The 16661-nt window shown below is 36.3% G+C and overlaps 1 protein-coding gene across 5 annotated transcripts in view; it reads right to left on the reverse strand.

The window, feature by feature from the left end:
* DGKH (diacylglycerol kinase eta) overlaps positions 1-16661 on the reverse strand; it is a 158679-nt gene that overhangs the window by 28141 nt on the left and 113877 nt on the right. For all 5 annotated transcript variants that reach the window (XM_038150763.1, XM_038150753.1, XM_038150782.1 and 2 more), the window contains 10 exons: positions 15784-15868; positions 13362-13447; positions 11846-11945; positions 10330-10603; positions 9757-9885; positions 6211-6345; positions 4324-4441; positions 3779-3889; positions 3510-3606; positions 918-1025 (listed from right to left, as the gene is read on the reverse strand). In XM_038150763.1, the coding sequence (XP_038006691.1) occupies positions 918-1025; positions 3510-3606; positions 3779-3889; positions 4324-4441; positions 6211-6345; positions 9757-9885; positions 10330-10603; positions 11846-11945; positions 13362-13447; positions 15784-15868 (1243 nt within the window). The remainder of the gene's footprint in view (positions 1-917; positions 1026-3509; positions 3607-3778; positions 3890-4323; positions 4442-6210; positions 6346-9756; positions 9886-10329; positions 10604-11845; positions 11946-13361; positions 13448-15783; positions 15869-16661) is intronic.

The following is a 16661-nucleotide window of genomic DNA, read 5'->3' on the forward strand; positions in this document are numbered from 1 at the left end:
TAGATATTAACATATGTTATATATAGGTATGTTTGTATGTATGCATTAAAAAATGAAAGGATAAAAACTCACAAGAAACATAAAACTTTTTTGGCAAAAGAGTCCTGGATTGTCTACATCAAAATCACAAGCCACTTTGCAACTGCAGTTTTAGGTAATTCAGACATCACACACTAAATCAGGACATGAAGATTAGGATAATCTGCTAGTAATAACAATTGGTGAGCTGTGAGTGAAGTGGGTAGGGGCAGTAACATTGTTCCAGGTTATAAGGCAGGTAGGGATCAATGTGGTGAAATGTTTCTTAGGAGTGGAAAGAAAGAATGGGAAAAAAGGTACCTTAAAGTATTTTAAAGGTTCATTTAAAATAACATTCAAAAACCAGTTTACTACCCCCACTAAATTATCAGTCACTAAATGCATCAGTATGAATCACCATCCCTCACAGCAAAGCTGTTTGAAATTTAGGAGGAAAATTAAGGTATAAAGTTTGACTGATTATCCTGTCTGCCTTGCTTGTTGTCAGACTATAGCAAACAGAAGAATCTATGCTTTGAGAAACCTTATTTGCAGGCATCTGTAAAATAATACAGAGAGAAATTACTTGTGCCTCTGTTTATAAAATTAATTTCTAAAAATACTCATAGAGCCATTTAAAAAACAAAATCATTATGCTTTATTATGAACATTCTGCTAGAATGGACATGACAGAAGACAATGGAGAGTAAAAGATCATGGAACATATTTTCAATTAAAAAAAGAGTAAGACTTTACAGTTTGAACTGAAACATCCTTCTCAAATAAGAGTTGTTATCTAAACTGTATGCTACTACTATTAAAAATCAAGTGAGAAGAGCAGTTCATTTTATTTATTGCTGGTTTTGCCCAGAAGGTTAAGTGTCTTTAATGCTACTTACATCATCTTCTTTGGTTCCACCCCAGAAATTAGTCCCACCAGCATAGCTGGGAATGTTTAGCACAGCTATACCCTGCAGGCTTGGAAGGGGGATGTACTGTCCGTCACACTGTAAAGGATAATAGCTCCTTCAGTACTTAAATAATACAATAAAAGTAATCAGTAAAGAGTAATTTTTAGCACATGAAGCTTCAACAGAGCTGGCAGGGGAGGACAAAGTTTTTAGGAGGTCTGGTACAAGACTACTCTCTCCATGCAATGAAGCACCTCTAAAGCAAACCTCTCCTTTCCAGTCTTAGCACTGACTTCTGCAGAGGTGAAAAATATGTAGATCTACATGCTGTAGTATCTACAGCAGTGGTCCTCCATGAATCTTGAAAGAAACATTTTGACATCCCTTGTTATGAAATGTCTCATGCACTTTGACCATGGGCTGTCCATCAAGGATTAAAAATCTTTTTGCAGTAAGAAAACCAATCTCCCTGAGATTGCCAAGGACATACAAAAAGATTCATTTATACATTTAGGAATTAGTCTTCCATCCTATACCAGCATTCCCAAAATTGCAATTGCAACTTGTTATTCAGTCAAATCCATTTAACCCGGGGCGGGGGGCGGGGGTGGGTGGGTGTCAAGAATATCCAAGAATATTTCTGGCATAGCCACAAACATGTGGTTAGCTGTAAGTGTTTGCATGTATTGTTGACTTCCTGTAAAAATAACTTCACTCTCCTGTATTGTTGACTTCCTGTAAAAAAAACTTCACTCTCCTCCCAGACACATCTGGGACTGACCCCACAGGTGCCACCCTGGCTTTAGATGGGAGTTGTTGATTTTGCAGGTAAGAGGTCACTCTTATTTCCGACCACCCAGTCCCTCCTTCTTACTGTTTTATCTCTCAAAACACATGAGCAATTCCATGTCCTGCTCAACACGATCATGGGATGGCCTCAGTCTCACTTTTGGCCAAGAGTAAGTTTACAGACATAAGTGAAATCACTGTTGACTTACAGCAGTACAACTGCCTGCAGGGGGAAGCCCAATGATCTCAAACCATTCCACTGGGAGTCAAAAGTGCAGTCCTGCAGCAGTGCCACAGGCATGGAATTGAAGCAAGTTAGACCCAGGTGTCACCTTATGGACCATGAAGTTGCCACTCAAGCTGCCTTTAATGAAGATTGCTAGATGACTGCACATTACCAGTCCACACAAGGATCTTAAAATTATTCAAATGACAAAGAAAATCTAAAGAAATAAGGACAAAATCTGTAGCATCTTTTTTAGGAGAAAGAGATGCAAATTATTTCCAGAATGTGCTTAGAGCTCTCTTTTTGTGATTTAATCTTAGCAGCAAGACAGAATGTAACATTTTCATCAAGATGTGTCAGTATCCAAAATATGGTGCGATATTAATAGATGCTGTACAGCCATTTGTATTACAGTAGAAGTCTGCCTCTAGGGCCTGAATATGCAGGCATAATATAGCCAATAATAGGCAAGACAACAGTAAATGTGAAATTTTTATTTGCTGACTTACTTACAGGAATATTAAAAAAATATGGAAAGGTCAACAGTATTATTGAATCTTATTTGAATCCAATTCAAAAGATCCTTAAATTAGAATTCTATCTGCAGTATACATAACATTCTCTCCTGGCATTATATTTGCTAACTACTGCGTAATTTCTTGACAATTACTCAATCCTTAGCTAACAGCAATCTGCTGCTACCAGACAAAATCCTCCTAAATCTCAGAGTGAGAAAGAGCTCCAGTAACCTAAAATTACTCTTTCAACTTAAAAAGTTACCTTCCTATAAATATCATAAACTTCCATATGAATAGTTAGCCTGAAATAAAAAGAGAAATTATATATGTTCTCTGCCAAAATCCACCTTAGATATTCTTTGGGTGAAAAGAACAGTAACCATCCTGTACTTTTTTTCTGCTTTGGGAATCATTTATATCTCTTTTAAGTTCCCAGTACCATGTGGAAGACATGGATTTTATGTTAGAACTTAAAAGCCAAATAAGAACTGTGTTTAGACATGGAATTTGTTGTTGTTTTGATAATATCTTGCTTTTTTATGTGAATATTGGAGAAAGTCTCTACTGGTGTAGCTGGGCTTCTTGCAATGCATATTCAGAATCTTCTCCCTTTTGTCAGGATTTTTTTACTATTTATGTGCTCTTCCTGTATGTGTAGCTTTCATATACTTTAAACTGTACCTGAAGGATTAGATTCCTTATGTCTTTTATTCTCTTTATTTTATGGTCATTTCTGTGGTTGCCATTAAAACCTTGTCTGTCTTTTGATACAGTGAACATTAGGAAATATATCCTACCTACACAATTTATTATCTTTTTTCAACACAGTAATTACCAGAAACATAATACTGGGTGGTTTATGATCTTAAAGTACTGTCATTTTACTCAAGAACATGACTTGGAGGACCAATTTTTACATAGCACATCTTTACACAGTGCCTTTGAGGTCAACTTGGGTTGATGTAAGAACGGTAACAGGTTGCAAAAATAAGCACTAATTCTTCACTACACATTGTGCCAGCAACTCTCTCCATAAATAAAATTTACCTCAAGTTGAACTTTTTGTTCTAAGTTCTTGTAAGTTCTCTGCAATAGCTCTTTTGTGCCAAGAACTCCATACCACATCATGTTTTTCGTCCGACTTCTGAAAGCAGGCAAAACAAGATTCACATTTTGACATACACACATTATTGTGTCATTATTGTGACATACACACATTATTTGTAGAAAAAAATTAAGAAATTCATATAAAGAGGTAAGAAAAAGAAAAGAATGGAAACATCTTGGCTCTGTTATTGACAGAGTAATTATATTACCTGCATTTTTCGGGGTGCTCTTCTCGCTTGTTATTAAATTCTAATGAAATTTTTGCATCTAACCCAATTCCAAAGTAGTTGTTCATGACACATTTTTCTGAATATCCCTCCCTGTTAGAGGAAAAGAGAAAATCAGGTGTAAATTTGTACAGAACCTGGACATGCAAACATCTTTGACCAAAACTGTGATTGGTCACAGAACAGAACATGAACTAAAATACTTCAAGAGATCTTTCCTCTGAATGTTCCAAAGTAAACTGGTTTGGGCTGAAAAACCCAGCTCTGAAAGATTACTGTCCTCCTCCTCCAAGTGAGCAAAGGATAAGTGAGCAAATGTCTCCCCTTATTTTCAGCTGCTGCAAAAAAATCTGCACTGCTCATAACTAACCCAGTACAATCCAGCTTGTTTTCAGACATTGAGATGTACTGCCAAATGATGGCAAACAAGAACTTCATAATGCAAAAAAATTAGAGACTACAAAAATGTGAGAAGGATGCCCTTAGGGAAAGCAAAATAGTACATTTAGAAAAAAAATATTTCTTACAAGGAATCTGGATCCGGGTCAATAAACGGCGTAGCACCAAATGGATCGATGTTTGCTAGCAACATTTTGCTAATAATTGAACTTCCTGCAATGGAAGCAGCTAGACCAGCCCTTAAACCTGATTAAAAAAGGAAAAAATGAAAAAAACAACAAAACAGAAAGAAAATAATAAAAAAAAATTGTATTTGATAAATAGACAAACATATAATATAAGCCACATACTGAGAAACAAAATTCATTAAATCTGTATAGGGAAAGTTTGTGATTCTGTCTCATTTTTTACCAAAACTGGGTATCTTTTCAGGTCTCTGGCTCTCTTAAACAGAAAGGCAGCTATGCTGCATTGTGGTGGCTCTCTCAGGTACCACCATGGAGAAAGAAAAAAACAAAGAAAATTTAGGGTTTCAGGCCAACACTCACTGGCTGGTATAGTAACCAGGTGGGTGGCCTAACATCCAAAAAGACTGAGAGAGCTTTTCATTCAGTTTAATCTTCATCTCCTAACTGTCCATGATTTTTCTTTTGTCCTGTCCTTTGGAAGCATACATAAGGAATATTCTCACTATTTTTACAACTGGCAGAGCCATCGTTTAACTTAATTTGTGAAAAGATCATGGCCTCAACATGCCTGCTTTGACTAATATCAATTTCACTCTACAATATACTCTGTAATGCATGTAAACAAAGCAAAATACTAACAGCTTTCACTTAAATTTGCCTAAAGAAAAAAAACGTAAGCTTGGTTCCACTGTGTTTTAGCTCTACTAATAAAGGTAATTAAAACAGAGTTTTGCTAGTGCTCTCTAGTATTAATTCCATTTGGAGCAGAACAGATAGTTTTTCATCTGTCAATTGAATTTAGGTAAGAACAGATTTTTTTCCCAACTGTTTTACAGAGCAGCTTTGCGTGGTTTCAGTTATCCACTTCCAGAGAGATATCACAGTTCTTACTCTGGGGGGTTGAACTTTACATAGCTTTGTCCCTCAGCCTCTTCATCCTAATCCATTGGTTAGGATAAATGATAGAAGAATTTGGGGGTATCTGTGGATGAAAAATTGGATGTGACCTGGCAATATGAGCTTGTGGCCCAGCAAGCCAAACCTGTCCTGGGCTGCATCCAGAGCAGCATGGCCAGCAGGGTGAGGGAGGGGATCCTGCCCCTTTGCTCTGATGAGACCCCACCTGCAGTGCTGCATCAGCTCTGGGGACCTGACTTAAGATGGACGTGGACCTGCTGGAACAAGTCTACAGAGGGCCCTAAAGATGATCACAGGGCTGGAGCACCTCTCCTGTGAAGACAGGCTAAGAGAGCTGGGGTTGTTCAGCCTGGAGAGAAGAAGGCTCCAGGGAGAATTTATTGTGCCCTTTCAAAATATAGAGCAGGTTTATAAGAAAGACTGAGAGACTTTTCACCAGGGCCTGCAGTGACAGGAGAAAGGGCAGTGGTTTAAAACCCCAATAGGGTAGGTTTAGATTGGACAAAAGGAGGAAAATGTTTGGGATGAGGGTAGTGAGACATGGGAAGAGGTTGCCCAGAGAAGCTGTACAAGCCCTGCCACTGGAAGTGTCCAAGGTCAGGCTGAATGCTTTTCTGAGAAACCTGATCTAGTGAAAGATGTCAAGCCCATGACAGAGGGCTATACTAGATCATCTTTAAAGGTCTCTTCCAACCCAAACCACTCGGCAGTTCTACGAACCGGAATTTTACTTTTCACCCTCCAGAATCAAATGAGGCACTTCTGCTACTTCTGGTGTTGTGCCAAAGGATCAGAAATATTGTACATTATTCTGCATTTTCTCCTATACAGCACCACACAAAGATGTGTATGTCGGTTCAAACAAATTCAGCGCATGAAGTAAAAGTTATTATTTGACAGCAAGCTCACCTGGACAGATAATCCTTGTGTTAAGTACTGGGAGGTTTTCCTTGCTTGCTGCCAAAGCTGGAGCAGAGAAGGAACCTGTCTGAGAATGGATACCTCGGCTTGTACGTCTATCAGGAGATCTTGGTGCAGTCTTAGCTGTGCATGAAAATCAGAAGTAAGAACACTAATTAGACCTATTATGACATTACCAGTACATAATTTTTACATCCCTGAAAATATATCAGAAGCATTAATTTAATCTGTTACCACTCCATGACAGAAGTCCTTCCCCCTCACACCACAGTTTTTCTTCTGAATACAGTAAAAAAACTCAGAAACAGATCAAGTGAAAAACACAAATTAGAATGAGCAAGTGTGCACGGCACTCCACATGATGAGTTCCCAACTTATACTTCAAGCCACCAGCAAAAATATTATACCTATTAAAGGGAAATACGTTTATAAATTGTATTATATCCACCTTAAAATGCAACAGTATTTAACACTGCAGTAAGCTTCTGATAAACATACTACTGAAATAATTAAATTTAAACTTAAATTTCATCTATGTTTACTTATATACATATTATACAACATATTGTCATTTATAACAATTTTAATATAGGTAGTTCCATGGCCTATAGGTCAGAATATCTATCTTATCAACACCTACACTATTTTCTTCAAGCAGCTAAAATGGGCCCATGCCTGCATCAGATGCTGAAAAAATCAGAGAAAACTCTGACGTCTTTATTTACAGCCAAACTGAAAACTGCAAGGGAAGGGAAAAAGCTGTGTCCACCTTTGCCTTCTGCATTTAGAGACATTGTGGAGGACATCAGTTTTCCATCATCTTTTTTTCACAGGAAAACTCAGAAAGCAATCAAACCAGCAATTTCCCAAATAATTAACTAATTTATTGAAATTCTTTGGAAGTTGGATCAGTAAAACCTTGACAGATACCAATGTTTAGTAGCTGTTATTGACAAAGGCTCAGAAAAAGGAAAGGGAAGAAAATCAAGGGGAAAGAGAAGATATTCACAAAGAGTAACTGGAAGCTCAGTGAGGCCAGTTATCCTTTGGCTGCCTCTGGAGTCAACCAAGAAAGACTGGCTTTGCAGAGGGCTGACCTCGGGTGCTGTCATTTACTCTCCTGGCAGAACTGGTTTCATGCAGCCTCAGAGAATATACCAGTGCCTGCTTCAGCCTGGGAAAGTTAATCTTTGTGCAATTCAGCCCTGTCAGACATACCCAGAAACCGGTGCCCCAAGGAAAAAGGTTTGGGTATTACCAAATGCTTTGTCATAGCATTTCCATGTGCATGTAGAAAGCTTTTGCACAACAGATGGTCACAGGCAGACACTTTTGGCTATCTCTGCTTCAAATTATCTCACATGTTAAAACGACTTCAGCTTAGGACAACACCAAACTTTACCATCTGAAGAAGCTCAGAACAAAAAAAATGAAATAATTTCAAGATAATGTGATTTTTCCACTCAAAATATGAAAACTAATCCAGCAAAAATAGAATTAGTAGGACAAGCACCAAGACAGTAGCAGGGAAACAGCACCAGGAATGTGGTGGGAAGCATAGATTGAATCCTTTTCAGTGGCAGGAGTGAGACAAATCAGGTCATGTCAATCGTAACTTAGCCTGAGAGCAATAGGTGTACTGTATGAAGACACGAATGGAAAGAAAATGTTGAGTGGGAATATCTAGAGACAAAAGGATTAATTAGAACAAGGATTTAGTCATTGTGTTCACATCACTTCAGGCCAGGATTTACCCATTCCCGGGGATTTTTTTAAGTGATGATAATCTAACATAGAACTGTAAGGGGAATGGCAAATTCTTCACTTTCTTGTATCCATGAGTAAGATGACACACCTTTCTGAATGACTTGCTGAAGTCAAACAGAAATTATTATACACAGCACAAGAAAAATTGGGTAAATTTTTCTGGATTGTTTTATATCAAAGGACTGACCAAGTAGACTAAAGTCATCTCCTTCTGACTTTAACACCTGCACAACAGCCATAGCAGTTATCACAAAATGCTACAACATTGCATGGTAGCAATACAGCACATCGATTTATATTGATGCATGACAAACCACTGTAATAATGTCAAAAAATAAAAAGGAATAAAAACGTCAAGTGATATCTAACAAGAATCATTAAATATTTAGATGAAGATATTAATATATGGAAAAACATTATCTTCATCAAATGACCAGGAAAATCCTTGGAGGATAAAATAGAATACTCAGAACAAAATTAACATTCATTTTTCATAATACTACTGAAAAATTAACAACACTGTTCACACAGTCTGTTCTCTCTGCACTTGCAAACAAGGCAGTTGTATTAAATAGGAAAATCAGCAGAGCAGCTGCTCTTTATTTGACAGATGAGACTCATGGGAATAACTGCAATAAAGATAAACTTTTGCTGTGAATGCTCTGATAAAAACAACAGAGGCCTAATGAGTAAAACTGATGTTTCAGCGCAGATAATTGAATTCATGTTCCATGCTTTGTCCCTAAACATCTATTGTCCAGTGACAGCGTTAATATGCACTCTATTCCACACACAGAAGAATAATACAGCTCCCCATTAGTTGCAGAAATTATACCGTCAAGAAACAAGAAATTCAATAAACTTCTAGACCTGAACATCTTTATTATACAGTTATGGCAGTAGGATTGGGTCATCTGTGGGGCCAGCATCTTCTATGAGCTACTATGGAAAAGGGGCAAGCAACAGGCATTGATTCCTATAACCAAGAGAAAAAAAAGGGACCAGTAAAGAGACAATCACTGGAGAAAGCCTGAGGTGTTTCTGGAGAAAATGTGAGATCCTGGGCCAACAGAAGCCCAAACAGTCCAATGTCTAATTTCCAAAGTAGGAGCTACAGACACAGGCACCAGCTTCAGAACAGAGCCTTGTGAGGACAACTTTTGAGGATTTTAGTGTGGGTTAGGGTGAAAAAAGGAGATACAAATCCCAAAATATTTTTCTTATTTTCCCCCAAAAAGTTGCTTACCAAGTATCTAGAGGATGGGCTTTGATGCCTACCAGCTACCACTGTTTCTCCATGACTCACAGATCATCTTCTGGCCTCACCAGCAGGGCATCACTGTCCATTTTGATAATATGGAAAAGACTGAAATTTCCACTGCTAAGATGCAGCTTTCCTAAAATTTCTATGTAGCTTGAGAATCTCAGTCTACAACTGAGACATGCTATTGCCACCATCACCTAGGCTCTAGTCTTTGCTCAGGTTCATGTAGAAAGGTGAATGTAAACACTGATTAAACACAGATTAAATTCAGGCACTTCTCTCCCCAACAGGTGCCTCCTCAGCTTTGTAAATACATTCCAAAAGACTGTTCATCTATTATTTCCCACATTTTTCATTTACCTTTTATTTATTCAAATCTATTAGAATTTGTGAGTAGTTTCCAGTCAAACAGGATGCTAGTATTTTTAATTATGGAACCAACCATGCTTCAAATACAAATATAAGGAGGTAGAATACTTCTATTTTATTCCTAATTTACTCACTTGATGGAGACTCAAGTTCCTTTGTATCTTCCTCTTTTTCCTCTTCTTTGGATTCATCCAATTCTTTGCTGTATTCTACTGGAGACTGGTTCACTTGTTCTTCACTATGAGCATTCTGCTCATCCACAACTGTTATTAAGAGAAAAGACAAAGTCTCAAGGATTCTAAAGAAAAACTGCATACATCAAAATAGGGACTTTTTTTGGTAGCTTTTAGTTTTAAAATATCAACAAAAGAGTTCCATCATCAATTCAGTGAAAGAGTCAGTCAATTCTTTACCAGTTGATAAAGATTTGCTGTCAGAAATTTTCATTTTATAGAGGCTAATAGTTAAAAGCTTTTTATACATTCACACACACACACATACATAAGTAGTCACACCTGCAAAGTCATCAATATTCAAACAAGCTGCATTTCTTTTCCTTGCAGCTTGTAATAAGCACATAATTTTATCTATGTAAAAATACAGAAATCAAATTTTATAATGAAAACTTATTCAAATTAGACAAGCAAACAAACATCATTATCCTATCCTATTCTACCAGTCTGGATCAAAATGTTGCTGATGTGCACCTTTTTCTGCTTGTTCAATGATCTGCCTCACAGCCTTCTTCAAGCTGTTTGCTCGGAGCATTAACTGTTGCCTTGGTTTGAAGAGCTTCTGGGAAGACTTTGAGACACACTCTGCTAATTGCTCTTTACTTTCAGACAAGGATTCTTCACTTGAGAACTCCTCCGGTTCTTCTTCCACGATGGGGGGAGCAATGCCTGGGAGAATGGGAGCAGCCTGGGCTTCGGTGTGAAGGGCCTGGAGCAATAGGTCCAGCTTTTCATTTAGCTCTGAGCACTAAGACAAGGTGGAAAACACACACACGTTAAAAAAAAAAAAAAAAAATCAACAGTGAACATGTGAATATTATCAGGAAATATACCAGATAATATTTGAAACTGCAGGTGTCGTTAGTGTCCATGTAATTCCTTATGTAAAATCCAAAATGAGGTTCAACGTTTCGGAATATCAGATTATGAGTATGTCTCATGGCATATGCATGGGCCCATATGCATGGGCTTTTTGCAGACCCTGTGACAATCGACCAGATTAGATCAACTGTAATACAAACCCCCTACACTTAGATTCAAATAATACTCCATGCTAAACTCAGCCTGCCCCATAACTGTACAGATTGCATCCTACACCTCTCCCAATGACTTGCAGCACAGAAAATCACCAGAGGTTTGCCCATACATGGTTTTTCAGTACCTCAATTTTGAGAGGTATCTATCTGCTGTTAGACTGAGACACACGGGGGTTTTTCTGCAATACAGCTGTATATTTAAGCAAGTGAGTTGTCACAGAGCAAGTGGCTCAAGCCAGAATCAGACACTGTCAAATGCCTCTCCCCAACACTAAGTAATTGTTCTCTCTAGGTACATAGGAAAAGAAAGTATTTTCTGCACCTAAGAGAAAGAATACACTCTCTGGCCTTGGAACAGTTAAAAAGAAAAGCTAATTTTCTAAAATGTGCATTGGATAGAAACGTGAACCACAAATTGCCACTTAGCAAGTACATTTTCTGACTCTGGGATTGCCAAGGATTTCGGTTTCTTCTTTTCTTTTCAGCTCATGTAAATTTTGTGTCTCATACCAAATCCTTCTGTTGTTTTCTTTCCCAATGTTTTTGCAACATGATCTCTGTATTTTGCAGCTTAAACCACTATTTTTAACATTATGGTCTGTCTCCCCTTCATTCTCGCAGCATACTCTTCATTATCCCATTGTTTTCCTGTAGCTAACTTAATCCCTAGAAGTATAACGAATGCAAAAGGAAATCCTTTTATCTCTATGTATGCTACCATGAACTTTATCCTTTATGAAGAAAGAAAGTGTAAACAGTTTAAAGAGATCTCAGAGTTTAAAGATGGTTTGGAAATAATTAACTATATGCAATAAGAAGAGAAGAATTTTGAACTCACTGGTTGAAATGAAAGCCAAGCTGGGCATTCTAGAGCAATGTGAAAATTAAACATCCATGAGCTATAAACTTTAAGAACCCAAAGACTTTAAACCTGAATGTAGTCATAATCTTACTTTAATGGCCATGGCATCAGCTTCCTCTGCATTTTCCATTGGTTTTTCGTAAGTCTTCCCTATTTTGGCAACAAAGTCCTTTACAGTCTCACATAATATTCTTCAGGTAAAAAAAAGGAGAGGGAAGAAATCAAATGAAATTAAATAGATATGTTTGAATATTAAATTCTTATGGCAATTTATTTATATGTACACTGCTATAAATAATTCTTATTGGAAACTGAACTCCATGATCATACTTGCAAATCAGATGACACTCTTTTCCATAGCTTCCAAAACTGAACTGATAAGCTTTAAAACAAAAACTCTTTCACTTAAGCCTTGGCATACTTTGTATCTCAGCCTCTTATCTGAAATAAACATGACTGATTTGATCCATTCCCTTGCTTGTAGACCTTCCCTAGGAGAGGAGTTTGCAAACTTGCAATCCCTTTGGTAACTTCAAACACAGTCATGCGAATTCACATGCAAAGTTGGAGCTTAAAAACCATGAAGAAAATCTACTGACTTTAAGGAAGCACTTCTTAGATGAAAGCATATGGCCACACACATCTCATTGCACAGCTTGTGCTTTTGAAGCCTATCTGTGCAAACTACAGTGGCTGCAATGAATTTTCACTGTGTAAATCAGAACAAGACTTGGTTCTTGTTACCTGCACTGCAGACAGACAGCAAACTTACTAATGAAGTGAGGATAATTGCTTAGTACTGTTCATTTGGTTGACATTTTTCTGACAAATTAAATGGATTTAACAAGGTACATAACCAATTTAGAATCTGGTGTTAATAATATCCTGCAGTTTAATCTCCTACATGTGCTATGTATAGTTTAAAAATGAAATTTTGTTAACTTGCTTTTATGAGAAAAAAAAAGATGTGATGATATTCAGATGTATTTTTAAAGATTCTATGACTGGTCTTTTGCATATTGCAAAACTTAAGATTTTTTTCATAGAGAAGGTATACACAGAACAGTTCTGATTTCAGATGATGTCCATGATTTGCCAATTTTTCTCATTTCAAAATGTTTTAGTTTGGGGAAAAAAAATCCCATTAATGTTCTATATCATTATTGATTGAACTGATATAGACAGGGCTACAACAAAGCTACTTAAGCTAAAGCTCTGCTGCACACTGATGAAATTGTTTGTCCTCTAAATATATGCATTACAAAAAATAGCCAAAAGAAATGCAGTGTGAAGTAGATCACATCTATGCATTAATAACAGTAAGTTTTGTATTTAAGCCATGCACTGATTCAGAACGATTTAACATCATTTTATATAGATATTGTGTGATTATTTTTTAAATTTAGTATTAAGCCATCCATTACAACTGCACCATCTAAAAATTTCACAGAAAAGAATATCCACTCTAAAAGATTTAAATCAAGATATATTAAGCCAAGCCAGTTGGCCATCCATAAGAAAATCAGGCTTAGACAGAATGCTATTATGGTGATGATGTTACACAAGAAATTTATCCCCCACATCGTACATAAAACTGATTGACTCACTTGGCAGATGATATGACAACTGAATGCTGATCAGAATTGAGAATTTTTGCAAGATGAGCAGCAACTGAATCCTCATAAGCAGATATCTGAAAATAGAGAGAAAAGAGGCTTCAATTTCCACACATTCCAGCAGTTTACCATCAAGTAGTGAGTTCAAACACCTCAAAAACAGCAGGATTTCCATTTCAGATCTAATACAAGGCCAAGTGTCTGGCAATGAAGATTCTACATGTACACTGTATTTTATGTATCAGATGTTTAATATTCAAAGTTAGACTGCATCTGGGAACTTGAGCCACACCTGTAGAGAAAACACTAAGTTGTTTCTAGGCTAAAATCAGTCTGTGAGGCAGAAAATAATCTACCTTCTCAGATTTATACCCTACATTATTATAATCTAACAACTTATACTTCTAAAACAAGCAAAGCTTTCTTTAAACAAATTCTCAATAAGAACAAGTCTAAAGTTTGTAGGTATAATCTGAAATTTTCACTTTACTGTCAGGTGGGCTCTCACTTCACAAGAACCACAACTGACAAAGACTGCCAAATTGGTATAATGTTAATAAAACAAATCCTCAAGGAGCAAAGCATTTAGGGCTTAGTCTGTACAAGAACATTAAAAATTACAAATTACAAAATACTCAGGAAAATATTTGGACTGGATCAAAAATGCATCCTGATACACCATATCCTATCTCAAAATAGCTCTGGATCCAGACCTCAATTTTAGAAGAAAACTCTAAGAAAATTCCAAATCCAAAGCTAAAAATAAATGCAGTTCTGACAGCTCCATTTAAGAATCTCTTGAAATCTCACAGCATTTTGATTTTGAGCAGGCAGATATACCACTTCAGTTTTTCTCCCAAAACCCAGCCTTCATCGTAGGACTCTGACTTTGAATCAGTTTTCATTTCAAAGGAGAAAACAAAACATAAATATCTGATCTGTAAGAATGAACTACTGTTTTTCAAACATCAGTACAAGATTTCTGGAAACCAAGTGGAATTAGTCTCCTGAAACTGCAGGAGGAATGAAAGGGAAAAAGAAAACAATCAAGTATGTACTTCCATTTTGCTTTTCAAACTGTGGCATAATCCAACACCTCCTGTAATGTCAATTTTTACTTTTTTTTTTTTTTTCTGAAATAGCCTAACTCAGTAAGCAATGTAAAAAATCCCATTAAAATAGAGATTGAACAGGGTACTCAAAAGCAAATGGTTTTGTCCAACTCAAGTAATGACAGGTAATATAGCCTACAGAATACATTTGCTAAAAAAGAAGTTTTATATGAGCAAGGAGTTCCTTCCATTTTCAGAAGGAGCTAAAAAAAAAGTTTGAAAGCCAGAAATAACTAGAACAAAATGATGATGAAGACACACTTGAAAATTTTAACTCTCTTGAAAAATTAGAGGCAATAAAGCCTTGATCTGCATTGCTGACACCAAAAGCAGAGCTGTGTGCAAAGCAACCCCCTTAAAATCCCAGCCTTTTTGCATCTCTGTATCCAGCAATCTGTCAAAGGTTATAACCTCCTTGCCAATTAAAAGAGCCTGAATTATTAAATTGTTCAAGAGACTGCTGATTAATTATGGCTTCTCAAGTACTTTTGAGCTGCAGTTGATATGCATTAACTTTCTTGGGAATATATTATTTTCTCATTTTCAGTCAGACTTTTCATGCCAATTAATTTGATTAAAGCATCTCCCTCTCTCAAAATTGAAACCTCATCAGCTAGTACAAGACAAATCTAGTCGGAAGGACAGGCTAAGTTCTTCTTTGATGATACTAGGGATTTTGAGCTCTCCCAATGAACAAAGAGAAAGTTGTGATACCACCTGATCAAACTCAAGCTGCAAGACACTTCTGTCTTGCCTCCAAAATGGTGAGGGCTTTTTCTCAGAGCTTAATCTAAACTCACCATAGCAGACATTTGCTTTTATACATTTAAAAAATGTTTTTTAAATATTTATGTATATTATCATAGTATATACATCATTGTAAAGTAACATAGCACTAAATTATACTATTATATACAAAATTATATATAAATATATACTTATATATAAGAATTATCTAAAATATATAGTATTATTATATTACATAATAATATGATACTATATTACATTCTTGTTTAACATGCTATATAAATACACTTTTAATACATATTAGAATATACATATATATTCAGGAAGAAATTTTTCAGACAGCTTTGCTGGAAACTCCTTACCTTCATTCCTTCTAGGTAAATAATATAGAACTGGAAACCTTACTTACTTGAGATACACAGCAAGGAAAGGCCTTAATTTAGTTCAGTTAGCAGATCACAAAACATCTACTTTTCAACAAATGCTTCAATTATGGCTACTGTCATCCCAGAAGCTCCAAGTTAAGTACACAAAACAACAAAACAAAAGTGCACCTGGCACTCCTCTGACTCTTCTGCAGTCACAGGAAGAATAGAAGGCTTTGCTGGTAATTTCAGTTCATATGACATTATACTCCACCTGAAAGAAACATAAGTTTCCAGGCTGTTAGTTTTAAATTCTTTCCGCTTCATTAACAAAAACAAAATTCATTGTCACACCACAGAATAGCTATGTATAAAAAAAAGCAACTTAATTTGTAGTTGTAAACTATATGGGTGAAATAATTAGAGAGACTTAAGAGAGATTAAATTAGAGATTAAAGGTAATAATTTGTTTTACTACTCAGATTATTTTTTAGTGATTTGATTATCAGTCTCATCTGTGAAAAACTCATGGGATATTCAATACAGGAAATAAAGATTTTCTGGAAAAAACCACTCACATTACAAAAGAACTTGTGCAAACATACTGCCGAAGTCAAAGGAAACTAGACATCTTCCTAAAGAAAAATTGTTTAGGTGACATTAGCTTTCTATCTCAGCTAGAGGAGGCAGGCATGAGAACAAAGCAAATGATGAAGTGTCTTCCTTGATGTATATATATTTTTTTGTGTGGTACAGGACAGCACTTGACCACAGATGGTACAAAGCATCAATAGCAACACCATCCTTCAAAGCTTGCTGAAAAGAGCAAGTAATCACTGCAGATGGGTCTTGGGAGCAAGTCTACTGAAATTAGACCAAAAAATGAAACAGAGCATTTTTTCACTACAGAAAAAGGGAAATTTGATTTAATCTACATGTTTTTCAGAATCTGAGGATCAGTAACAAGCATTTCTCTGCATACTTTGCTGTAAAGCAATCAAGTAGTCTACAGAAAAGCTTAAAAAAAAAAGGGCTTTTGTCTCTATTTCGTAAAAATAACCTAAAGT

Source organism: Motacilla alba, chromosome 1, assembly GCF_015832195.1.
Source record: "Motacilla alba alba isolate MOTALB_02 chromosome 1, Motacilla_alba_V1.0_pri, whole genome shotgun sequence".
Classification (NCBI taxonomy): domain Eukaryota; kingdom Metazoa; phylum Chordata; class Aves; order Passeriformes; family Motacillidae; genus Motacilla; species Motacilla alba.